This window comes from Solea senegalensis, linkage group LG7, assembly GCF_019176455.1.
Source record: "Solea senegalensis isolate Sse05_10M linkage group LG7, IFAPA_SoseM_1, whole genome shotgun sequence".
NCBI classification, from domain to species: Eukaryota; Metazoa; Chordata; class Actinopteri; order Pleuronectiformes; family Soleidae; genus Solea; species Solea senegalensis.
In genome coordinates this window covers 18491202-18518772 of record NC_058027.1, presented here as the reverse complement: position 1 = coordinate 18518772, position 27571 = coordinate 18491202, and the positions used below count along the sequence as shown (strand labels likewise).

At 40.4% G+C, this 27571-nt stretch overlaps 1 protein-coding gene and 1 long non-coding RNA gene across 2 annotated transcripts; both read left to right on the top strand.

Moving 5' to 3' along the window:
- Positions 1 to 4056: 4056 nt before the first annotated feature.
- Positions 4057 to 7545, top strand: LOC122772730 (cytochrome P450 1A1). Its single transcript, XM_044030964.1, has 7 exons — positions 4057 to 4178; positions 4606 to 5480; positions 5598 to 5724; positions 5821 to 5910; positions 6037 to 6160; positions 6261 to 6347; positions 6497 to 7545. The coding sequence occupies exons 2-7, from the start codon at positions 4641 to 4643 to the stop codon at positions 6792 to 6794; spliced, it is 1566 nt and encodes a 521-aa protein (XP_043886899.1). The 5' UTR covers positions 4057 to 4178; positions 4606 to 4640; the 3' UTR covers positions 6795 to 7545.
- A 146-nt stretch (positions 7546 to 7691) lies between these two features.
- LOC122772818 lies at positions 7692 to 26896 on the top strand. The gene is made up of 3 exons (XR_006360826.1): positions 7692 to 7790; positions 9952 to 10126; positions 26725 to 26896. It is a non-coding gene; the product is annotated as an uncharacterized LOC122772818 (long non-coding RNA).
- The last annotated feature ends 675 nt before the right edge of the window (positions 26897 to 27571 follow it).

The window sequence follows — 27571 nt, the reverse complement described above, 5'->3', positions numbered from 1 at the left end:
CATCAACGACATTACAGGTTTGATAATATACCGCCTAAGGAAACAGAGGTCTTGCATCTTTTGAATGTCTGACACAGTCGTATCCATCTTGCTGTAGCTTCATATCAATATTTATAAATGTGTATTAAGGCACAGGCAACATTCACGTGAGGTGTCATGGCCTGTGGTTCCAAAGTAATCCCGTTGAGATTGGGCACACATAATTTACTAATGCATTACAATTAATGCATTAGTGGATTTAGTATTAAAGGGTCACTCATCACTGACTTCAAACAACCTCCGTTTATTAACTCTGCCACGTAAGCAGGTTATGTTTTGGCCATTTGTCTGATTGTCAGCAGGAAGAAGATATTGGTGTTGACGCGGATATGGATCGCACAAGGCGATGAAGAGCGACAGAGAAAAGAGGGCAGAATAGGGGGCCAGGAGGCACAATTACAGGTAACTATCACTGAAGTGGTAGAGATGTTTGCTTAAAGTGGAAGTGACATGATATCAGTGGAGAAATGTCTGCTTCTATTTCCTTGGTACATTTTCAGAAAGGATGGGTGTTTATTTATAAGTAGACACATCTTTTTTTATTTATCTATTTTACTGTTGATTTTCTCCTGTCAGAAACAAGTGCAACATGTGTATTTATGCCGATTTGTTAAGTGACACAACACAACAAAAGCATCTCTTTTTTGATTAGTGCTTTTTGGACATCACATTTTTTTAATCACAAGTGTCTTTGATCATAAAAAACCTGCATTCACTCTTCAGCCCAAACTAAACTACGACGACCACCTCAAAGAAAAAAGGAGGTGGAGGAAAAAAAGGGCCTTGGACAGCAGCGGTATGCAAACAGAGATATTCACACTCTGAAAGCAAAGGTACACACCTGCTCTGAAGATGTGTGCGTGACAGCCTCTGCGTGAGTAGAAACTAACAACCCTCACAGTCATTACACCTGCTTTTATGTCCAAGAATTTTTTAAGAGCTATACGTTTGGCTCTGGGCAAAGCATTTTTTTCCCTGCTTTTTTTTTTTTTACCACAGTCCCAGTTCTGTGAAATGGACAGGAGCAAAAGCCAACAGCAATCACCTGCAAGCCAGTGTCCAACTCGACCTGTTCTCTGTACACTTCGCCACCTGTGGCAAGCTCTTTAATTGTTTGAAGAGGTTTGCAGCGACCTCATCAATCCTTTCTCCCCATAAAGCTCCCCTCAGGACAAACGAAACAATAATCACTATCACTTCAGTGTTTGGTATTCCATTCTTTGACCTGCTTGGTGTCTGCAAACAGACTCTGGCCGAGCCTGTAGCTGATGGAAGATGAGGTGCGGTTTTTAGCCCCTCGTGTGACATTCACTGTTGCTCTATCTCAAGCTGTGAATGTGGCTCACCTGTAGTGATCTGACATACACACACACGTACACACACTCCTGCAGTGTGAGCGCTCACTGAGAATGCAGCCTGCTCTCACCTCAGGCACAAGATCACAGTCATGTTCATCTTTTCTCAAGTTCTGTTTCATACAGTCTGTCTCTCTCTCTCTCTCACACACACACACACAACCCCAAAACACATGATGAATGGATGAGCACTGAACGGAGGAGCAGTTGAGCATTTCAGGTGTTCATTTCATGTTTATACAGTGAGTGTTAGTGTACTTGCTTGACAACAAGACATTTGAATCTATAACTCCATCATGCTTGTATTACTTGTATGCATGCACTTTAAATACCTTACAACTTTATACACATGTTGCTGTAGTTCAATCACTGTCCTGAAGACCATCTGTATTTAAGATGATGAAAATAAAATGTGCTGAACGACTCTCTCCAACAGACTCCACTGCGTATAAGAGAGGAGGTGACCGTTCACCTCGCTTTATAAGTTCCAGTTTTGTAACTTGTTTTGTCGTTTGTTGGGTTCTCGCCTGTGGGTCCGGCCCCACTGTGTTGCATGACTGCAAAGAACGAAGCCTGAGTGGCAGATTGCATGACTCTAAAGCCCCACGATCCTCGCATTTACAGAGGCTATCGCGCGTAAATACTGTATGTGCACCTTCGTGCCCAAGCAGTGTGTGTGCGTGGGGGGGGTGAGTGGGTGGGGGCGACTCTCGCGTCCTGCGCTCTTTGTTCTGCAAGTTTAAGACCCTTGTGTCTTTTCCAGAGGCTGCTGCCTTCGCGTGACTTGGCCAAGCAGATTTAGGATTGTCCAGAAGACCGAGACCCTCCCCTCTGGACGGCAGCTCCGCTTCTCACGCAACCTGCTGCCCCAGAGGCGCACGGCGAGAGTCCCCGGGGAGTCAACACGCAGTCCGGGAGGATCAGCACGACACAAAGCAGAGAGGATTATGCAGAATAAACCAAAACTTTTACCTGCCGGACTGAATCTTTTTTATTGTGAAACTTATTGTGACTCATTGTTGCGTTATGACCAGGAGTTATGCCTATTTCAATTTACAAACGCAAAGAAGTTTTTAAGGCTTAATAATATTAATAGTGAACAATGATGTGTTAACTTGCTTTTGTTATTTAAAGTTTAAATAAAAAAAGCAAACATGGATACACACCACGCTGTGGAGTAGATATCAGAATATGTTTGTTATTGGGTTAAAAATAGCCCTCGTTTTTTTTAATGACATTCAAAGTGTTGTCAGTTATGTGTTTATTTCATTTGGATATTTCCATATGTAGACTATACACAGAACGCAAAGCACCACATTCAAGAACATAATAAAATAAATGCCCACTAAACTAAAATGAATAAAATAAATACATGAATAGACAAAACAAACAAGCTCAATCGCTCAAAAAGGAAACGTGTTAAATGTAAATAAACACTTGAACCCATTTGGATTCACTTTGATTTAACTGTGCATCTGTTTTTAAGTCGCACATGTTTGACATAATGAAGTGAAAGTTGACTCCAAATTTAAAGTCCTCAGAAAAATGTTCTGTGGTAAGGGTTAAAGAAATGGATGGAGTACTGACCCAATCATATGAACCCCCACCACCCCACCCACCCCAGCATCCTCCTCACTGCGCTCTCACGCAGCTGGTCAATCTTTAACTCCAGTGGAGGACTAACTAACAGGTACAAGCACGCAATGGCATTTTACTGTTTTATCAGGACTTAAACCTGTCTGGGTGGTTGCTGCATGTGGCGGATGTGACAAACTGCTATTTTCACATGACTGACGAATGACACAAGAGCCATGGCAACATTGACACAAGCGCGGATGATGTGCTGCGCTTCTCCAATTAGATATTTAATTATCTCTCTCCTCCTGCACGCCATTCTCTTCCACATGTCCCCTGTCATTTTCAAAAGTGAGTGAGCGAGTGGAGCAACAGCCAAGGCTACTATTTTATGAATGGAAGTCCGAATGTGTGTGGTTTGGTGATGACGTCCAACAACACACTTCTATTATTATCACCCATTTCTATTTTAAAGCATATTATCATGTCATCAAAGGAATCTAACCTGATCAACAGCAATTCTTTGACTCGACAAGAGAGAGAGAAAAAAAAATCCCCTCTTGCGTTTTTATTCTCTGCATGGGAAAGTTATTTGTAACTCATACGACTCTCATAGCCAAGGTGTGATGATTGATTGATTGGTTGGAGTTGGATGAAAAAGCACATTCAGGAAAACATTATTCCAGTTCAGACTTTCCCGATTTGATCCAGGCAGACGCACTTAGTGCATCAGTGTATGCGCAAACTCTGTAAAGCATCCTGCAGAGCATGTCGTCACACATCTGAATGTAATGTTTTATATTGGCTGGAGTTATTCACATTATTCCAACATGAAACATGAGGTTGTCAGGTCCTCAAACTGTGTGACTATTTGAAATGTAGTTTTGAGCTGTTGTAAATATCAAATATGAGCGCGCGCGCGCACACACACGCACACGCACACACACACACACACACACCTGCACTAAACTTCATTCATGACAAAGACGGGGAGGGAGAGAGCGAGAAAGAGAAAGGGGGAGAGGTTACGTCGTGCGCACAGCAGCCAATGAAGTTGCGGAGCGCTCTATAAAGTCAGAGCCCATTCTCTGTTTTAGGAACATTAAGTGAGTAAACTCGAGCACTAATTCTCCCGAACTATTCATATTATTTTTGGACGCACTCGAGGGATCATCGTGCCATCGCTCTTCTTTGACCGCGTCACTCAAGGTAAGTTTAATATGCACATAATATACCTGAGTCAGAGTCACTGGGAAAAGCAGGGGGAAAGTGCTGAGCGCAGAATATTTTTGCAAGAGTGACGTGTATAATAAGTCTGAGTTTGGTGTTTGCACTTAACTTTCAATATGCACTTTGCTTTTAATGGTTGTCTTCTGTTCATTGAAGTTTAGTTTTGCTGTTGTAGATGGTGGTTGTGAACCTTGCACAGCTCCCCTCTCTGCATAGACCACCTCATTATAAAAGTGTTGCATGAAAGCATTTATTTAGATTCAGGTGAACAACAAGCAAATACTTTGTGACAGTTTTTAAGTCTGGCTACTTGTTAATATTATGGTGCAAGTAGTCAACATGTTGCTCAACACCTCTTCTCCTCCCTGCCTTCACTGCACTAATGCCCCACCTATTTAATTTCCAGATTGTGTTGAAGCCAGAAAAAAAGGAGACGTCATTATGGCACTAATGATACTGCCATTCATTGGATCAGTGTCGGTATATGAGAGTCTGGTGGCTGTGACAACGATGTGTCTGATGTATCTGCTTCTCAAGTTTTTCAACAATGATATTCCTGAAGGGCTTCGTCGGCTGCCAGGACCCAAGCCCCTGCCCATTATTGGGAATGTGCTGGAGGTGGGCAGCAAACCTTACCTGAGTCTCACTGAAATGGGCAAGCGCTACGGCCACGTTTTCCAAATCCAGATTGGCATGCGTCCTGTGGTTGTGCTGAGTGGCAGTGAAACTGTTCGACAGGCTCTCATCAAGCAGGGGGATGATTTTTCGGGCAGGCCTGACCTGTACAGCTTTCGCTTCATCAGCAATGGTAAGAGTCTGGCCTTCAGCACAGACCAGGCCGGTGTCTGGCGTGCCCGCAGAAAGCTGGCCTACAGTGCCCTCCGCTCCTTTGCCACCCTGGAGGGCACGACCCCACAATACTCCTGCGTTCTAGAGGAACACGTGTGCAAAGAAGGAGAGTATCTGATCAACGAGCTCAACACTGTCATGAAGGCTGAGGGATCCTTCGACCCATTCCGCTACATAGTTGTCTCTGTAGCTAATGTGATCTGTGGAATGTGCTTTGGCCGACGCTACGGCCACAACGATCAGGAGCTGGTCAGCTTGGTGAACCTCAGCGATGAGTTCGGTCAAGTGGTGGGCAGCGGTAACCCTGCTGACTTCATCCCCATTCTTCAGTTCCTTCCCAGCGCATCAATGAAGAAGTTTGTGAAAATCAATGACCGCTTCATTGAGTTTGTGCAAAAGATTGTCAGCGAGCACTACGTCACCTTTAACAAGGTATGCCACACATTCGAGACATTTTATCTACTCCATTCTTGTTGAGTTGCATTGATTCCCTTTTCCATCACTGTCTTGTCAAGCTAAATTATGATTGTCCAAACCGTCTCTCTGCAGGACAACATCCGTGACATCACCGACTCCCTCATTGATCATTGTGAGGACAGGAAGCTGGATGAGAACTCTAACATCCAGATGTCAGATGAGAAGATTGTAGGCATTGTCAACGACCTGTTTGGAGCTGGTAGGTCCACATCAGTCTAGACCATTCATTGATCTGATCATCAGCGACCTCAGGACAACACAGGAGTCCTAACAGAGATTATGTTTCTCTATCTAGGTTTTGATACCATCTCCACAGCCTTGTCATGGTCAGTGATGTACTTAGTGGCCTACCCAGAGATACAGGAGAGGCTTTATCAAGAAATACGTAAGTACAGGCCCTTCCTTAGATTTTCATTCTCGTGCTGAATCGGGGGTTGAAAAATAATTAAAAGATTAACTGCAGCCCTCCTCTTCACCCTGAACTAATATATAATGTCTTATTATTCTTCAGAGGACAACGTGGGTCCGGATCGCTGTCCTCTTCTCTCTGATAAACCCAAGTTAGTTTTCCTGGAGGCCTTCATCCTGGAGTTGTTTCGCCACTCTTCCTTCCTGCCCTTCACAATCCCACACTGGTGAGGTTCATCTCTTTAAGATGACCGAGAGTAGCACAGGTGCACGTGTTAACACACAACTTCAGACACGCTAACACTTTACCTGCCTCTTCTTTTTCAGCACGACAAAAGACACATCTCTGAATGGTTACTTCATTCCCAAAGACACGTGTGTCTTCATCAATCAGTGGCAGATCAACCATGATCCGTAAGTTAAAAAACCTTGATGAAACGTTGTGATCAAGTGTGACGTTTACTTCATATTCACGCTCCTCAAAATGCAACAATCAGAGACAGTTCTGCTGAAGCACATGCAGGTTACATGCCGCTAATGAATCAAATTTAATCTGTTTTCAGTGAGCTGTGGAAAGATCCATCTGTGTTCATCCCAGAACGCTTCCTGAGCGCTGATGGCACCGAGCTCAACAAGCTGGAAGGAGAGAAGATCATGGTTTTTGGCATGGGAAAGCGGCGCTGCATTGGAGAGGTCATTGCACGAAATGAAGTCTTCCTCTTCTTGGCAATTATTATCCAGAAGCTGCACTTCCACACAATTCCAGGAGAGGAGCTGGACCTGACGCCTGAGTATGGACTGACAATGAAGCACAAACGTTGTCATCTGAAGGCTTCAATGCGACAGAGGGGTGAACTGTAAGGGTTGCAGACAGATTATCAGTGGAAGAAGCATTTTTCCCTGAATTTAGGGCAATGGATGCCAGATTTGATTCAGAGCTCATGGCATTGAGGCAAATGAGTGAAATGTGCATATTACTGAATGTCAGAGATTACTAGGTTCATGTGAATATGTCTTTGGCTCTCTAAGAGAAACTGCTTCACATGGCAGGGGCCATGTGGCAGGGGCCATGTAAGGAAAGATTTGGTTCCTCTGTTTTGGTGTCCGGCAACTAACACTGTTGCCACTCAGAAGTTGTGAAATCTCACAGAAACTGAATTGCCTTGTTCAACTTTGGGACAAACGGTATGTTTTTCTGGATAGACCTAGTCATTTTGACCATTGTGACCTTTATTGTGACACAGTACACATATTACTTTATGATATCATTTGTACCTTTAAGCTAATATTTTGTATTCCATCATAATGTCAAAGAAAGACACTGAAGATATATTTGTATCCCAAAATGTGATTTTTTTTATGTGTGTATCAAGTTAGGAAATGTCTAGCATTTGTATATATTTGAGATAAAAGTGTTTCTTTTTTTTTTGTGCATCTGTGAGATTTATCAGGACACCAAAAGATTTCCAGTGATTTTGGAATACATTAGTAAGCTATAGAGTTTTTATATTCCTATTTTTAATAATGTATCAATTAATGTATATCATGTGAAGTCATATGACTGGAGCAGCCTTTAATCAGCCACACCAATAAAGGAAAACAAATGATTTAATGATCATGTTGTTTGAATTATTGACTGCATTTGAAGGAAAACACTGACAGTGATCATCTGTTTCAATGAGGTGACTGAAATGACTTCAATTTAAATGGTTGAGAACTGACTTGAACTTCAGAAGGGGGAATCACAACAAAGCCACGTGGGAGAGGAAAGGGGAAATGACGTCACAAGTCAACCCGGAAAACGGCACAAACAGAAGTTGGAGCGGTGAGCTTTCTTTACCTCGCGACAAGATGAAGGTAGTATATCAGACTATTATCGCCCGAATAAACTCAGGCTGTGTGGTCGAGATTAACAGATAATCCCTAAAGGGAAGGCGCTAAAACAGGTGTTCTGACAAATCATGATACCCATCGATGTGTGCTACTCAGCGGTTCTGCGCATGCTCTCACAGCGCCCACGCAGTGAGCAGTGGTGTCACTCAAATTTGTAGCTACTGGGAGCAATATTTGATAGGGGATATTGTTCTCAGTCGTGTATAAAGTACCTTAAAGGGATACTTGAATAAAAGTACAAGTATCTTACCAGAAAATTACTTTGGAATAAGTTGCAGTCACTTTTTATAATATTACTTTAGTAAAAGTATATAAGGAGTAAGGATTGATCCATGGTAGCTTAGTGGTAGGGCAAGTGGAAGGTTGTCAGTTTAATTCCTGGCCCTGCTTGTCTATATATGTCCTTGAGCAAGACACGTAACCCCATGTTGAAGTGCGTGAGTCGGTATGAAAGATGTTTGAATTGCAAAACCATCGCGTAAAGCAACTCCTAAAGACGAGAAATACGCTATGGAAATACAGACCAACTCTTCTTCTTCTGATTTTATTTGGTAGAAACGAGTAACAAAGATAGTTAGAGGAAATGTATTGGAGTAAAAGTATAGAGAAAGTACAGATACTTGAGTTTTGTACAGTAACGAAATATTTGTACTTACATTACAATACTGATCGTTCTATCAAGGTAGCTACCCCTGAAATTAATTTTTATTCAGGTTATTGTTATAGTAGAGTATCAAAACATGCTCCCCATATTCTTACAGTGCCCTTGCAGTCAGTAGTGGTGACACACAAGGTGCATTTGTAGTGGAATTTGATATGGGATAATGGCCTATCAAGATGTGCTCCACCTGAAATGTTTGCATAAAATAATCATCAATCAAAAACATGCTCCCTGTATTCTTACAATAATTTATCTCCGCCTGTAATCCAAAACACACTGGTTGTACGTATATCCTAATAGGGATGTCACATTATGTTTCCACTAACCTCGCACATCATAAATCATCTTTCAACGGCATGTATATGAAAGTGGCCAAACCATAATGACAGTAATTATCCTCGTTGAATTTTAACCTCATTTGTGACCACATATGTTATACTGTAAAGAGACGGTGTTGACCAAATGAAGAGTAAATTACTAAATGTATCACAAAGTCATATTCATCTGTAAAAGGATTATGTATTTAGCTTAGTGGCAACAGTAAACCGGTATTGTCACTGTTAAAGGAGAGGACAACAATAGTACAGAGACCCTCCTCTTGCACATCACATTTACCACGTCTGACCGTCTGTCTGTCCCACTGTTAAACATACAGCTGTCCAACGGTTCACTTTAAAACGTGCAAACTTTAAACTTGCCATCTAACACGTCTGTGTTTGTCTTTTTTCTTTTTAAATCTCCCTGTGCAATATTTAAAACCCACTTGTAGTTAAAATGTGACACTGCTTCTGCCCGTCTCCACAAAAGTAAATAAATAAATAAACAAATAACTTTGCGCATCTCCGTGACATATGGTGGAAAGTTGCATCTGGTTGTGCGTTTACAAACGTCATAGGTTTTTGTTTTTTTTGCACATGACAGTCCTTTCTGCTCCTCTATTTATGTCTAGTGAAAACATAAACAGGTGTTGCTTTTTGTTGCGTATTTATTTGTTCAGATCAGACTCTTGATGTAGATTTGAATCTGTAACTATTTTAATCTGCATTGTACTTGCATCACACGCCTTCACTCATTGTGGAAGTATGCACTGTGACTACATCTGTACTGTAATTCACCCTCAAACTTGAAGCTTTAATGTTATCACAGACAGTTTAGTGTTTTTTGTTTTTTTTTGCCTTTTGTGATTGTGGATGTCTGGGGAAAGTTTGCTTCTTACTATCCGTGTCTGTTCCAGAATAATCATTCATTTACTTTCACATCAATGAGTCTTTGTTACATAGTCATTTCCAGTGGGTATGTAACTTGAAAATGCTGAGCCTTGTTGTTGTACTTTCACATGCCAGCTGGAAAGCTGATCTCATTGTAGAGGTAAAGGAGGCATTTTGAAAGAAATAACCATTCCATTCCATTTGTATGATGCCATAAATGCAGCACAGTAAGGCCAGCAATTTGTTTGTCTTCTAGTGCCATGGATGTCAAAGAGCTGACGATATCCAGAACACAGTTAACGAGATGTTCTGGCCAGGAAGCTGTGAAAGAGCCCCGCCTCTCTTTGCAGGACACCATGGCCACAATAACAGAACTACGCATCCTCCTTGTAACAAGCAGCAGGACACTTTCCAACATTGCCAACAGAGAGGTAGGTAGGCAGATAGATATATGGAGAGTAAAGGCAACAGGAATACTAGGGGCTGGGAGTGTAATTCCAACAGATTCCACGAACAACATCTCCAGAAGAGCACAGTCTTAGGATCAATTAAGATTCTGTGCACAACCCTCAGGCTCCCAGGCCCTGAGCTTGGAGGAGACACAAGACCTCCGAAGTTTTCTACACACACACACACACACACACACATACACGCATATATGTATATTTATACATATATATATATATATATATATATATATATATATATATATATGTTAGGGCTGCTGATTATGGAATAAATAATAATCAAAATTATTTGGGTCAAAATTTAAATCATGTTTATTTCAAACGATTACTCATTGACTCATTGCATGTTTAAGCATGACATTTTAAATGAATTACCTTAAAATAACTATAAATTATTCTATATTCTACCGAATGAATGCGTGCGTTCTATTTTTGCCGGATGACAAGTGGGACAGAAAGTCTGACGCTTTTACAACATTAAAAGCGTCATTTTCAGAATAAAAGCCCCCGTTTTGTAATGATATTTCTGTTTTCGATTGTTCTGTTTTTGTAACCGCTCTGGGCCGTAAATGGAAAAAGTACATACGTCAGTCTTGACTGAACAGTTTTGGTAAAAAACACAACGCTGTAACTTTAAGTAAACATGTGTTGTACTATGAGTTATTTTTACTAATAGATTTACAAAATTAAGGTCTTACGCAGAGTGTAAGACCTTTACACTCTGTGATGCAAGTGCTAACAAGGCAATCAGAAATGGCGGCCTCTGTCGGCCTATGTGTAACGTTAGAGTGTCTGACTCATCAGAAGGTTGCGTGTTCAAATCCAGGTCAGGTCAAAATTCTAAAAAAGTTATTCTAAATTCTAAGAAGCCTCTGTTGCTCATATTTCAAGCAAGTGCAGACAGACAGAGCCACCAAAAACAATACTTCACTCCCACTTGTGGGGTGAAGTAATCAGGCTAGAACTCAACACAGCATGATTGAGATGAGACTTAAAAATGTTCCAAGAAATGTTTACCCAGCCTGACGTCACTATTTCGCAAACATGGAAAGTCCAGTCATTTTGAGGGGGATGCTTGTTCAGTCATTGTGACCCTACATTTCCTAGTTGTCATATCACAAAACAGGCTGTTGTTGCTTAATTTATCTTGTACTATGTGATGTACTATGTGCCAGGAATTGACCACAACACCAGCCATACAGTACTCCTCTGTTGAGCAACATGAAATAGATATTGTTCAGTCACTTAAGGAAATGTGACACAGCAGAGTCACATGTTAACAAACTCTATTTTAATCCGCAGAGCATTGTCAAATGTGTGACACGACAAAGCTGACTAATAATAGAGTTGCAAAGTCACCCATCATCCCCTTTTCCCATGGTGTTATCAGAATGTGTGATGTTTTACAGCCTAAAGTAAATTCAAGTTCAATTGTTCACAGCATTGCATATGAGCCAAATAACAAAACGCCACAGCCACTTAAGTTGTTTCAGGCACTAAGATTTTTACCTCCACCAAGCATTGATAGAGTTGTCTTTATTGATCTTGTGGTCACTTCAGTTTGTTCTTGTGCTGCTATGATGAGTGTCTCTGTGACCAGCCTTCAAGCCGAATTTATGCTGTCCGAGATATTCACTCAGAATATCCGTATTTGTTTTATAGTAATTATAATTAGGGATGGGAATCGGTATCAAAATCACTGGATTGGATATCGGACAGATAAAAATGTAAAATCCGATATAATCCACAAGATCGTGTATGTATATGTAAATAAAAATCAGCAAAAGCAATATGGCTGAGTCATGTTTAGGCTGTTTATTTCTTCTTTTTGGGAGAACAATATTTGTTACACAGTTGGAGAATGATGTCTTTGAAATGACACATGGCACAAATGTGTTGTTAACAGCTTCATAGTTCATTAACAGTCTAAAATGGCTACTTGAGTTTGTAATATATCAGTATCGGACACATAAAATGTGGTATAATCTCATCCCTAATAATAATGATGATGATCATGATCTGTAAAAAAAAAATCTAGTATTTTGCAAATCTCAGACTGTTTTGCTTAAATTGCATTTTAATTTAAAAGGTAAATAACAGTGTGGACATTTGCGAGGTAATTGCTACAGTTCTTTTTACTGCTTGCTAGTCCTCTCATACAGACTGCCCTTGTTAAAATGTTTTCTTTCCGTTTCCTCTGCTGGCTGCAGTGTGGCTGCTCTCCCAGCTCTTTCACTCTCTGCATATTGATTCGGACGTTGTCTCTTGGTGGTTGAAAAGGTTTGTCGCGTTGCTGTCCAACACGCGAACCTTGTCTGTGCAAACTTTGCCAATAACTGTTGTTTGTGCCTTGTCGTTTGGGGAAAAGCCAAACCAGTTCCATATAACGAAGATGGGGTTCTTTTTAGGGACCAACTTTAATATTTTTGAGCCATGGGAATGAGAAATCAGCAGCACTGACCATAGTTCCCAATGATTGATTGATGGCTGTTTCTAAAGGGCGGGCATGAAGTGGACTAGCAAATAGTGGGACTAGGCTGAGGTAAAAAAGAAGTTTGATTCTTCTGTGCAAGAACATGGAACACCAATGGACAGAATGTGCCCTGTTGATCTCACTGCCACGTTCTAATATCGTCATATCGCCCATCCCAAAGGGTAACAATTGTTCCTCTTTTTTTGAGATTGTGTTAGTTATCTGTCACTTGACTTTGTCACTGAAACATACTAAACATACAAAATGAATATTATGTGTTTGTATCATGAGCGTGATATTTTGTTTCCCTGCATCTGAACAGAACCTTCAAAACCTTCAATTTCATTGTAGTTTCACTGTAGAATAGCAGTCATTTTCAGTGTCACTTCAGGCATCTTATTTTTGACTTAACTTGACTAAAAATGGAGTTTATTGATTTTATATTAACACTTTACTGTACAGCACATCATCAATGTGGTAATAGCATAGTAATAATTCAGTAATAGGAAGTAATATTGTAATAACCTGTTATTTCTGTAGTAACCACAAAGCAATAACTTAGTAATAACAATGGAAAATGTATGTGGAACAGAAGAGCAAATACATTATACAACTTTATACAATTATACATTTTGATCTACAAACATTATTGCTGGAAGCTGTGACACTAATCATAGCCTATAATAATTCTCATTCCTAATTACCACCCTATTGCCATTGTAAATATCAAGCTGGAAATTGCATTAGAAATAAGGTGGTTATGCCATAATATTAAAAATAAAAACTATTACCGCACATTTACCATGTGGTTATTGCACTGTAATGTAACGTGTTAGTGATGAGCCGTGGAATCCATACTGTCGAGATAACTACTGAAAGAGTACGTTAGCGCTGTCCTGTCGCCTGTAGCCGTAAAGATGTGAATGTTACTCAACCTTCCTGATTAGATAAGGGTTAAAAACAGCATTTCCTCTCATCAGCAGCCAGTCAGCAGGAAGTCTGCTTGGACAGCTCTGTGGCCTCTGCAGGAATCAGCCAGTTCACTTTCACACTGAGATCCCTAAACAATGGAGAAGTCAGAGGCCACTAGAATTAGCTACTGCACACTGTATAATAGTCTTCAGCCTGGTTGTAAAAAAGACCTGTGTGCCTCTGTGCCTTTTTCCTGTGCGTGAAAGTTGAACATTTGCACAATAGGAAGCCAGTTTTCTCTATTCCTTTTCCAAGATAAAAGTATAAGAGTCTGCATTTTTTTCATTCTTGTCACAGACTTGGAGCTCATTCACAGTCTGTGTCCCTACTTCCTTTGTCACCAGTAGCTATTAATAAGTATGCACTGAAGCCCAAACACCATCTTGCTATGGTTACCCCCAAAGATTCCCATAGCGTGCTAAAGGCTTGTACCAAAGTTCCTCTTTACAATATGTGTGTGACTAAGATCAATAAACATTCCCCCTCCCCGCCGTGATTGCTCCTAAGGAGAACGTCGTTACACAAAGCCTGGCTCTCGTGCCTTGGTGCCCTCCTGTCCCCCCTCTCTCTCTCTCTCTCTCTCCTGCTCTGCACCGGAAACCCTCCCCCACTCCCACTCCCACCCCCGACAGGAAGCTGTGTTGTCCCAGCGTGCTCGGAAGGCCAAAGCGATATCAATTGTGGAAGTTATGTTTACCTTTCGCGTTTTTATTTTAATCTCCAGCTCACAGGCTGGTGGCCTGGGAGCGAATGCCCAAATTGCACAGGGCCAAAGTGATGAGTGGCTTGGGCAGGGCTGGCTCGTTCACACGCAATGCCATGCTCCCAAGAAGTCCCCCTGGCCACAGTGAGGGGAAAGCAGGGTGGCCTGTTGCTTATACAAGATTGTGGATTCCAGAAATGGTTTCGGAATATCTCCACTGATCTTTCTGGGAGAGTAGAATAAGAAGTAAGGAAAGGACAGCTATTGTGAGTGATGTCGAGGTCTGCGCAAGCAGATTTCATTAAAAGGGAATTTGGGAATAGGAGCTCCAGACTTTGATGAGAGCCTTTCCCATAACCAGCATCATTCCTCTCTATATAGAGTGAAATTATGTACAGCTTAGTGCTTTCTACATCGACCTCTGTCTTAAGAAATTATTAATTCTTAATACAGTCACTTAGCTCTTTACTGACAACAGCCATACACCTGCTCAAATAAGAAAATGTGAAAAGCAAAAACTGTTGGATATGTCACATCTGTGAAGGTTCATCTAGGGTATAGTCATCTTTAGTAGTCGGCTGTAGTGATGTCACCCACAAGAGTCTGAACTCCCGGTTTGAAGGCTTGAGATTGGCAATTTGGCTCGTGCCATGTTGAGGTTTTTGCAACTGAATATCCACTGACGTCACCTGCAACCAGGCACCGAATGGACAATACCAGCTGTCAATCACACTGGTTTCCACTCACATGTGCCATGTTTTATCGTCAGTGTTCCTCTAAAGGGGAATATCATTTACAAAGTTGGCATCATGTGTTATTGAAGAAGCTCCAAAACTAGTGACTGATGATCATGAACTCCCCAGGAAAATGTGAACTGACTTTGCAAAAGAAGTGAGTGGTCGGCTCATTTTTTTTTCAATAGACTTCAAACCAGTGAAGTCACCCCCTGGTGGCTGTTGACTATATTCTTACGACTTTGGGCTTGTATTTCTGTCAAGTCACTTACAGATATTGGTAGTCACAGTTTTTGGGCTTGCTGCTAAAGTGTAGTTGTTCCCAGCTCCATGAGTTGTCAAGCAGATAGTTTTGATGTGTTATTTAAAAAGGAAGGTTTGTCCACTTGCTGGATCCGTCCACAATCCCGTTCCCTCCACCCCTCCCTTTACCCATACACACAGGTGACAGCAGAGTTTTTCCTTCTGAGAGGTAGAGTAGTTTTTTTCTGGCTGGAACTAAAGGAAAAAAGGAAGATGACCACATAAAAAACAATAATACATTTGTGGATTCATATTTATGTATGTGCAAAGTTTATGTATCAGAGGTTTCCAGTTTCCTCAACTGTCTAAAACTGATTTGCAATTGTTCATATCATCTGTTTTATAATGTTAAATAAATTAATGAGCTGCTTTAAGTCCCTCTTGTGGTCATTGTTCTAAAGTTTCTTTGAGAGGGAGAGAAAAGTTGCTTGTTCTGGGCTTTGTTTTCATTGGCCCAGTTGCTTGTTTCTCTCGCGAGATCTGGCAACACTGAACGTCAGTGGCTCTTTCCAGTCACCAGATGTGAATCTAGTAGAACATCTGTGTGGTAGGACAGGAGATCAGAGACAAAGCTGCAGAAATTATGTGATGCAGTCACAGAAACTCAAAGTCTCCAATGTCGTCACAGTGTGAAGGTGCAGGGACACTTTTACCGTCCCCTTTATTTCCAGTCTGAAGTAGAGCTGGTCAATTTGGCCAAGAATGTTATCACAAGAAAGACTACTGAAATATTCTACTGAAGTAAAAGTACCACTATTTTGATAAACATTTTAAGTAAAATGTCTAAAATGTACTGAAGTTAAAGTAAAAAAGTAGCTTGTTTAAAATGTCCAATTTCACATGAGTTCCTGCCCTATACACGGTACTTATTGATTTCCATATTGTACTGTTCTCTAAGGTGTTATAAAAATCTGTTTATTTTATGTGTTTTTTTCAGTACACCTTTTTTCTGGGTGTTTCATCTTTTTTTCCCCTTTTAAATAGATCTCATAAGATAAGACTGGTCAATTGCAAATGTGGACAGAGTCCTGAAATATACCACTATTTTGATCACATTTTACTGAAAGTACTGGTCTAAACATGTACTTGGAGTAAAAATTCCTTGGTTACTTTTTTAACAAGGTTGGGGCCTCTTGCTTGTGTCGTGTAAAAAGTACAAGGGGACACAAATCTCACATGAATTGTTTTTTAATTAAAGGCAGAGCTTTACAAATGAAAGTGCTGACAAAATAAAATATGTAAACATAATGTATCAGACAAAAGTGGGTCATCATTCACTGCCAAACTTTATTGTGTGTTAATCTTTTTTTAATTTTTTAATCGCATCTGAATAAACCATTCATAATTACAACATTTTAAAAAGTACAAGTACACAAAAACCTGTATATATCCACCACTGTATATGTATACATACATAACTTATGTGTATATATATATATATATATATATATATATATATATATATATATATATATATATATATATATATATATATATATATAAACATAAACATATACATTTAAATATATATATATATATACACAGTTGTGGATTTAAGTAATAAAGTTATATTGCAGTGCTCAAGTCCTGTATCCCTTCTGTGTGTTGTCATTTGTGTGTTTGTGTAAACTAATCTCAGTCAAGTTCAGACTGTCTGTTTTCATTAGACTGTTTGAGTTGGAGCTCTGCCCAGTTCATTCACATCTTTTAATTACGGCACAGCTTCTTTCTTATTTTGTGAATAAAGACACGGGTGGCGTGTGGTAATGAGTATGCTATCGTGCTAATCTACCCGGGTTGCTGCCGATTGGTCGTCCCTACAATTTTACAATGGCTGTATCATTGTCACACTAATAATTATTTAATTAGTAGAGATTAGGCCTTAGAGCATGTGCCTGTAATGGAGGGAAATTAGGCATATTTAATTTGAATTTTTTTGTCATCGCAGTGGTGTATCGACACACCAGCTCAGGAATTCTGAAAGGGGGAAAAAAGTCACTTCTTCTGTCTTTGAGCAGTGGTTTTTAAGGCTGCATTGTGATATTGAGGTGGAAGCCTCACAGTTACTAATAGCTGGCTAGTGGTTTTTGTACCAGTGCCAGTGCACTATGACTGAGCTTCCCACTGTTTTGCGTGAGAGTCCAAAGCACCTTAGCTGTCACTATGACAGTAGCGTGCGACTGTGCCTCTCTGTCTCTTGGTTAGCGTGAGAGCTCAGGATGATTGGGGTTGAAGGCCAGGTTTTTCCGGTTTTTCTTTCTTTTTTTTTTGTTCATGGTTCATTTTATTTTTTGTTTGTGTCTACATGTATGTAAACTTTATTGAGTGCTACTCAGTCGGCCTTTGTATGTTAAGTGTGTCAGCTGTGTTTTGTTCTCAGCGGGACATAGTAACTCACTGTGAGAGGGCTGGTCAGAGTTACATAACACCAAAGAAGCCACAGGCATCTGGTTGGAATTTGAAACTGCGGCGTGCAAGGTGGTTTTTTTTCTGTATGAATGACACAATTTATGACTTGATGATGTTTAGTATGACAGCTCCTCGCTCCTTTCAGAGGTGATCTGGATGTGAGAAGAGCTGAGCGATTCAAGGATATCTGGGTAATATACAGTATGCTCCTTTGGTTTGAGGACTTGGGAGAGCCACTGCTACCTTGACCGTGATTCTCATTCTTTTTTATTAATTAAATATGGGCTGATATTACATTTGCAACTGCGTATTATATAACAGTGATTCACCAGAAACCACTCCTTGTATGTTAGGCGTCAGTTTTTCCTCACAAAAACGTCAGGTTTGTTAGTTGAAAGTACATTTTATATTTTAATAACTCAGAGTCTGTGTGCGTATTTGTGTGTGTACCGTGTACTTTATGTATTTGTAGTAGTAGCGTGTGTACTTATATTTGTAGTAGTCCTCATGGAGACCAGAACCTCACAATGAGGCAGAGCCTCATTCCTGAGAAACTGGTAAAGTTTAAGGCTAAGATTTCAATCGTGGTTAGATTGAGATTATGGTTAGAAATTAATTGGTTATGCTTAAGATCAAGGATGAGGGTTTTTGTTTAGGTAGCTGTGCGAACACCCTTAATTTTTTACATTAATAAACCCTTACATCTAAGTACAGCTACATTATAGCACATTTTACTAAAGCAGTATTATAAATAAAGTGTTTCTTTAGTGATTTATTGCATACATTTATTATCTTCAAGGAGATAATATGCTGTATTTTCTTCAGTTTTTTAATTGAATCTTTTATTCAGCGGGAAATCCTGAAAAATGTCACTTAGAGCCAAAAGGCAAACATACTGTTAATTTGTGTCCTTCATTACTTATCATAATTAGCAAATTAATAATTGTTGGGTTAATAAGGGTCTTGAAAGAGGCACGCAATGCTTTCTTATATGCAAAATTGGTATCTATGGAAACAGATATGAAGGAAAAAAACATGCGCATGGAAATGCTGACCATACATACCAATTAAGATTCACTTCATCATTAACATTCAAACATTCAGCAGTGATTTTTGGGAGGCATAAGCTTATCACATAAGCACCTTTATGATGGAATGTTTGAATATGCACATTTTAGGTGGACCGTGATTAATCAAGGGGACATGAATCCTGTATGTATATAACAGAAATATAGCCCAAGGTGTTTCAGAGAATTACGTGGCCTTTTAAAATTGTTACTGTATAACCATTTTATTTATAGATCCTTTAGATCAGGGGTTTCAAACTTAAATGACCTTTAAGTCAGAGGGCCATTGAGTGTCTAGTTTGGTCGGTAGCGGGCCAGTCAATTGAAAAAACTCCTGCTTTTTGAGAAAAATAACAATATTCATGATGACACTTCACATAGTTTCAAAATAAAAGTGTTTGTTTTGATATGCAATGATAAAAAGTTCACAATATAAACATGATTATGAGGCCAAATGAATATCTTAATTAAAAAAACATGCAAAAATAACTCATTATAACGTGATATCATAAGTGACGGGCCACATGTGGCCTGCGGGCCGTAAATTTGAGACCTCTGCTTTACATCTGCAAAATCTCAATCTCAAGTCATTAGTGAAATTAAATAAAAATTAGTTGCATGTGCTCGAAAAAAGAATAGCCATCACTTTGGTATAAGCGCATATAAAAAGCAAAACAGTCAAGCGAAGAGGTAGTAAAGCAGGGCGTTCACTAAATAGAAGGTCAGCGGTTTGATCCCTGGCTGCTCTAGTTCACTTGCCTAAGTGTCCCTGGGCATGATACAGAACCACTAATTGCCCCCGACATCTGTGCCAACTATGAGTCCAGTGTTTGCTTTGGATGGAACATTTATTTTCCACAGTGTCTCAACTTTGGCCAGGTGCCTTCTCTTTATCTACAACACTGTTACAGCTCTTGCCAAAAGTTGAGGTGGTTTTGGACTTGATTCTGAGGCAAAGGCTGTTACAGTAGCGCTCTGAGTAATGAGCTGCACAGTGTCTAGGGGTGGTTATTGAATTAAAGAGTTTGATATGGTATCAGTATCGATATCTGGAGCTCAGTACCAATTTCTGAATGTCACTATTTCCATTACCACATATAGACCTTGATCAAAGAGCATGCTGTTCATGCCTAGTGGTTCACTGACACTGATGGGATCAATTCCTTAGGTAGCAACATTTTATGTCAAATGACAACACATCTGCTGTATAAGGTGATACAGAGGAAGTTCCCGGCCCTAGCAGTGTCTCTGACGAATGACCACATAAGACAAACAACACAGAGGGCACAGACTATGGCCACAGACATGCGCCTCTAGTTGTGACCACAGACCAGTGAGGTTGGTGCAGACTGCCTGGCAGTACAAATGTCCGGTTTAAATTGTGGTCTGTACTGTACTGACAGTGACGACTTTTGAACCCCCCCACTCTCCGCTGCCATAGGCCCACAGAGATAATGAGCCCAATGCTATGCTCACACTTCACCCCACTGTAGGAGTGTTGCATAACCGGTTAAATACAGAAGCAAGATAAGCAAATGGCACACCAGCTGTGGCCATTGAGTCCAAGGTGTGAGAGAAACCACTCTTTTATCAGTTAATTCCACGCGGCCAGAGCAGTAAGAATACAGAGGATGGGGTAAAGGTGTCTACAGTAGGTGATAGGCAGCTTGTAGTACTATTAGTGTTTCTAGGATTTACGTCACAGATTTTCTTGTGTTGACACATAGTAGCTTGGCAGGGGCAGCCATCTACCAATCAGAATACAGCAGCCTCCTCTAACCATGCAGTGCAAGCAGATCTGCTTCCCAGGACTGTCATCATAATCCCCATCCTCTGCACTCTGTAATTAGCGTGCCGCTGCACAGCCTTACATAAACATCACCTCAGAAGCAGGAACAAACCACAGTGCTCTTGACCTGAAATCTTTGCCAGTAAACAGATAAATCAGCAATACCAGAATAGAGAAGTGCCTGGCTGTTTGTTAAGGTTGCCATGATGTTTTGGTACAGGGGGTTTGACAGGCCTGTTTCTATAGAGCATTGTTTATTGTAAAGGTTGCAGTCTGTGTTAGTTTAGTTCTGCCATTGTCTCGCTTTCCCCCACTGTGATTGATTCCAGCTGCACAGCAAAACCTCTTCAGTGCTAACAAGCTGAACTGCAACACAAATCACAACCAAGTTGTGTTAGCTGATTTCCCAAATGTTGGGAACCGATGTGTGTGTGATTTGATCTTTGCTTGAACAGGTCAGTAATGGGGGGGTTAGAGACAAGGGGACCACAGCACTTGTGAGGATGTACAGTTTTAGATTGAAGCTGCATTTTTGCCATTTTGATCCTCAGACTTTCAAATATACTGTCAATGCAAATACATTTGACCTAATAGAGGCCTCACTCACTACTGGGGCTGGGTTTAAAACCTTTTCTGATTTCTATCGATCTTCATTTGAAAGAGCCAGTATAGTGATTCATACAATCCTTGTAACATATGCCATTTCCTGTATCCTTCATGTAAGACGGTGTTATATCCTTGCTTGACCACCCATCTATTGCTTTAAAGCAGGGTTCTCAAACTCAAATGACCTGTGGGCCACTGACTGTCTTGTCTGGTCAGTCGGGGGCCAGTCAAGTAAAAAAAAATCCCAACTTTTTTGGGAAAAGCAACAGTTGCAGTGGACGTTTTGAGGTTAAAAGGACATATCAATATGCCGTATTAATTCCTTTTTTATATGTACTCAATTGCCTCGTGTGAGCTTTTCTGTCTTTTACTTCTTCTGTCTTTTATCCATTATTCTGTAAAGCACTTTGGTCCACTGTGCACTTTGGTCCACTGTGTAAAGTTGGATTGGATTGGGTAATTTCAAAATATTAGTGGTTGTTTTAATATGCAACAATAAAAAAAATCATATTATGATGCAAAATTAATCTATTAATTTAAAAATAAAAACATATAGAAATGACTCGTTTCTATATGACTCGAGGGCCACATGAAATCGATTGGAAGGCCACATGTGGCCCCTGGGCCGCAACTTTGAGCCCACTGCTTTAAAATATTCGCTTAAGTGGACAGTTGTTTTCTTCGTGTGTCCTCCTCTTCAATGCAAGACAACATAGTATCACTTTTGTCTTATTCTGATGAGCAAAGGACAACTTGTTATTTATTTCAAAATGTCAGATGTAGCTCTAGGCTGTACATTTTTTTTTTTTTACTTGAACTGGTTTGATCAACTACGATGCATTAGGTTAATTGGCCACTCTAAATTGACCATAGGTGTGAATGTAATAGTGAATGGTTGTTTGTCTCTATATGCTGGCCCTGTGATCCAGAGTATACTGCCTTTCCCCCAATGTCAGCTGGAATTGGCTCCAGGACCCCTGAGATGTTAATGTGAAGCCTTAATGGGTAATATTAAATAAAAAGTGCATTTATGTAACTACTTTGGGGTAAATTTTTAATGTAAGATTCAGCATTTTTAATGATGAACCACCACATTTTGTACAATTTGCACCATTGATTATGTGAAATGTCTTTCATCATAACCAATAAAATAACCTAAACTCGAATGGAAGCTGAAATATCCATAAATGAATCGATATTGAATCAGATTGAATCAGTCCCACTGAGGAAAGCTGTCGCGATCCTCAGCCCTAGTATTTCCTGCCAACAAAAACAAATTCCATGCTTTTGATCACATGTTCATCCTGTATGTCCAGTGTTTCACTCATATTTTCTGCCCATATTTGCGGTCAGTCTGATGAAAGTCTGACATGTAGTAATCGCATGTATGGATTGCAGAAAAGGATTATTGGCAACATCAGTCTAGGAGTTAGCTTAGCAAAGATGTAGATTATGTGTATGATTTAGCTTCCTATCACACAGTTCTTTAAGATTCATGTCATTTTTGGTACCTTTATGATGGAATGTCTGAATATGCATACACACATGCATATTTTCAGGTGGATCGTGATGAATCGAAAGGGGCATTTAAACGGAGAAAATGTTATATTTAAACTGAGAAAATGTTATATTTAAACTGAGAAAATGTTATATTTAAACTGAGAAAATGTTATATTTAAACTGAGAAATACTCAGAATGCCTGAATACAAAGTGTAAAGTAATGTTAAAGGGTGTGTTTGATCAGTGGTGTGTGCAAAACCCAGTGCCGAAAGCCACAACAATGTGTTGCTGACATCACAAGACATTACAAACTATTATCAGCTCTGGTGTCTGACATGTTACCACATTTTGTACCTTTTCTGTGCTCTAGTGAATCTTTTGGTGCAGTGCAGAGGAAGGGAAGAGCCTTGTCTCACTCTCTCTATTCTGGCATATTAGTCACACATGGCCCACATCCAGCCAGCGTGTATTGCTTTCAGTCCTGTTGGTTTCCTTGTCATGCTTGAAGGATTGCTTCCAGCTCAGTTTATTTTAGTGCTGCTGCATACTCACAGCTACCCCGGCTTAAGTTAGTTGACTCTTGAGTTTTGTTTTCACACCACATCCAGAGTGGGTGTGTGTGTGTGCACGCTTAAATCATTGCATGTGTGTGTAAGTGTCAGGGAGGAGGACATAATGTGCATGCATGCCTGCGTGCATGCGTGCAGACAGGAAAACAGTTAGCGTTGTTTGCAGCAACTTTAGCAGAAGACTTATTAAGAAGTGCACCTGGTGGGATGGTTGAAAAGCAATTAGCGCATAGTCGTGCGACTCCTACTTCCTCTGAGCGCGGCACTCAAGGCAGCAGTTTGCATGACAGGGGACAGTTAACTTTGATGTGCTTATCACTCACGTGAGGATTGGCATGTTCCAGATTTCTATTGCCCACTAAAACATGTACGCCGCCTTTGTGTGTTGTCAATAAAAGAATAGTGGGAGGGGCACGGAGCTAACCTAAAGATAAGCCAGAATTTCAGTCAGGCACGACATAAGTCTCTGTGTTTTCATGTAATTATATTGTGCCTGGTTGTTGTTAATGTGATCTTGGAGGAGTTGTGTGCTCGCTGTGCTTGTGTGTGTTAATAAGTGTTTGTCACTTTGAATTTGTGCACGCCAATGAGGCCACCAAGTTGTCAGCTACCAGATCAGAGATCTGTAGGAGGCCATTACGGACTTAACTGCCTCTCAGCAGCTTTATTAATCAAAGAGATCCTGAGCCACGCAGTACCCCCAGCTTGACTTTCATTACCTTTCTCATGTGCCACAGGCAATAGACAGCCAGAGATTAGCACAAGCTCTTTAAGGGTTTCCACACACTTCAGTTTGTACAGTGATAGAAGGCTGAACCCCAGTTATGTAACACAGTGATTCAAGAAGTACAAAAAAAGGAATAGTTCTGACAGCACATGGTAATTTAACTCCACATCACATGACTCATCAAAACAAACAAACTAAGCATTTTTCTTAAAATATAGAAGACCACAAGAGATGAGGTGACCTTAGATGTTGGTATTGAGTTTAATTTCACATGTGTGTCAGGGAACTACGGTGGCCTTCACATACCAGAAAGAATGATGTTCTTCTTTGTTTGCCAAGTAAGCCTTTCACTTCAAAACCTGAAAGGCACACTCGGGTTGCTGTAGAAACATGGTGGTGCTAGATGGTGGTCCCCTGAAAGCAAGTGGTTTAATTAACGTACATATATATACATATATATATAAGGCTTAATTTGTGCCAATAAACCATTATAAATGTTACAGAGCAATGTCCTATCAACATGTTGTCATGCATTGATATGTTTTCAGGTGTTTCTCCATTAAAGAGCAAAATAATGATTTGAAAAAGGTCATTCATTCCTATATACAGATTTATACATCACACTTGTTTTTAAGTTAAATGGTTTTCAGCTGCAGAGTCAACCGTCTGATTTCAGAAAAAGATTTGAAGCCGTTGTTTGTCCCGCTCACCACCATGCCTCCCTCTCAGTCTCTCACCAAAGACAGTTGGGATACAGGTGCAGGTGTTCATATGTATATGATGTTTGTCCCCTCTTTTGTCACGCGAACCTGCTGTATGTTTTGACTGAGACGGCAGCCAATGTGGGGGGTCCACAACCAGTGCAGCCCTGTCCCACAGCCTGGGGGTGAGAGATTGGTCAGAAAGCATGTGATGGTGCGTGTGAACTCAGCCCCAGTGGGGAATGGGCGTCTCACTCGAGCTGCCTCGTGTTTGCAATGTTTTGTAAAGGCTGCCAATCTTCCTTTTGTTGCTGCAGACAGCAGTGACAAACACAGGGGGAAATAGAGAATCTTCCATGATGGGAACACAGGATCAGGTCAGAAGTAGCAGGAAGGGTTTTTCCCAGTGGAATGGGTTCCTCACATGAGGATCTGTATTCCTTCCACAGAACCGACACCCCCTGAGAACCTGGCAATGTGCTTACCAGCATTCACCCCTCATCTTAGGTTTCAGGGGTTTACTTCGAGTGAGCTTTTGTTTTGTAAGGTGCACAGGTGAAGATGAAATCCAAATCATCCTAGTGCATATGAAGATAAATGACCACTTAGGTATAATTTCCAAAAAAAGCAGAACTAATAATTCATATTTGGAATGAATAGATTGTCGCCCTTTATACTGAAATAAATGCAAATGAACCAGATTTTTTTAAAGACTAAAAATACTTATATCTCATCTGAAATCGTTGGTATGATTTGTATGAACATAAATTGGTTCTGCAAACAAAAATAAACAACAAATTGGACAAATGTTATGTTTTTCCATTGTGTGCATAATAAGTAAACCAGCGGGATTATGGTTTTACGGTTAAACACAAGAGAGCATCATGGATGGTTTGAAACAGGTCACAAAGCATTCACTAAATATCCATGGTAACCCTGTTTCAACAGTTCATAATGTTATCAAGAAGTTTCACAGTCATAAAACTGCCTCCAGGGCGTGGGGCTCAAAAGGAACTCAGTGACAGAAGTCTGCGAATGCTGGTGCACGCGATGGGGAAAAAAAAACAACAACGAAGATTTGCCTCCGCTTCAGGCCGACCACACGCACCACGTGTAGTGGTTTCAACCTGTACTACATGCATATGCCACACACTGAGAGAAGTCGACTTATGAGATTTATGAAAAGGACTGTACCAATATGGCTTCCAGTCTGTCATGAAATCAGTGACGTAATGCAGAACATTTCTGAACTACATTTGCCAACAAACAAGGCAAAGGTCAGTCGCCTGGTTTTGGCAAAGAGCTTGACATGACATTGAGAGCTGTGGAGGAATGTTAGTGACGGGGTTAATTGCTGATGATTAGAATCTCTTAGTGCCGTGTGTGTGTGTGTGTTTTCTTTCCAATGATTGACACCTCATTTGGGCAAATATTCATTGGATAATGTTTTCTTAAACCACTAAACTACACGGCCATGACCCTGCTTATACGTTCTGTTTTTCTTATTATTATTATTCTGTCATTGTCTGTCCGTGAACTAGTTCTCTACTTCAGGGTAGGAACGTCATTCAAACTTCAAAATGTTCAGCTCAATTAAGACAGAATTGCTTGTATTTTTCAAATTTCTATATTGAAATTATATCCCCCCCCTCCCCATTAAAATGAACCGAAAACTTTTCAAAAACACACATTTTCTTCTTAAATCCATTCAGAATTTGCAACATTTCTCATTCAAATGAAGGCACTCATTTTCTGTCAATTACTGGTTCCACATACTTCAGTGTACAAACTTCAAAAGTCACAGTTGACTTTGGTGGGTTTGTGTAGAAGTTGTGTAAGAGACAACTTACTCTTGTCATACATGATTTTCTACCAGAACAAATGTATCTCTGACCTCTGCGTGAGAGCAGAACCACCCAGCTTCTCCTTAAAGCACAATATAAACTGACCTCTCCCACTCTACGTCCCCAATTTTAAAACTGACATTTCTTGTTCATTTTTGGCACAGTCTTCACAAAACCTACATCAGGGTCTTCAGGTCAAGCCTTGTGATGCTCACGGTGAAAACATTTCAGCAATACAAGCTACAGTCTTCGCTGTGCGATGACTAGTTTGGAAGGCGTGTCTGCTCCACGAGCAGTTAGACTGCACACAGGTAAACACACACACACACACACACACACACACACACAGTGGCTGAGAACATTCAGCTCATTTAGGAGATTATGGATGTAAGGGCCGCTCTTAAAGGGACACGGTGGAATACTTTCTTCCAAAACTACTCTGAATATGAGATGACATTATGTGCGGTTGTGCTGTATTTAGTCTCGTTCATACAATATTTAAAGGAATACTTAGTAGTTAGTAGTAGTTTCCCCTGAGTTGAGAAATATCCTCATTCTTTGTTACGTGCCAAGCTCAGGCAGAAGGCAGAAATCACACCACATTTTCTCTAGAAATTGCCTTCTCTAGTAAAATACTTATTATTCTTGCACATGTATAACCGTAATGCTACGTTTGCTGTATGTGTACTGAAATTATTTGTGTACACACAAATGTACACACAAACTCTCGGGCTCCACTTGAGGTTTCTTCCATTTTTCTCCTGATAAAAGTTGTTTTTTAGGGGTGTGTGTATATCTGTACATGTAATGTACATGCCTGTCTGAGTACTAGTAGTCACAAGAGCAGGTCCATACATTTGTTTTCATGTGGTGTTGTTCCCGTTTCCATGGCGACATCATTTACGACCATGTTTCTACATGCATTTGGTGATGTAAACCTTGACCCCCCTCGGGGTATATTTTTCTTAGAAAAACACGACTCACTCGCCAGCGGTCACACTGCAGGTCGAA

Coding starts and splice junctions, on each gene's coding strand:
- LOC122772730 (XM_044030964.1), top strand. CDS start 4,641: ATGGCACTAATGATACTGCCATTCATTGGATCAGTGTCGGTATATGAG. Junction 5,725..5,820: donor CAACGACCTGTTTGGAGCTG/GTAGGTCCACAT, acceptor TTCTCTATCTAG/GTTTTGATACCATCTCCACA. Junction 6,348..6,496: donor TGGCAGATCAACCATGATCC/GTAAGTTAAAAA, acceptor ATCTGTTTTCAG/TGAGCTGTGGAAAGATCCAT.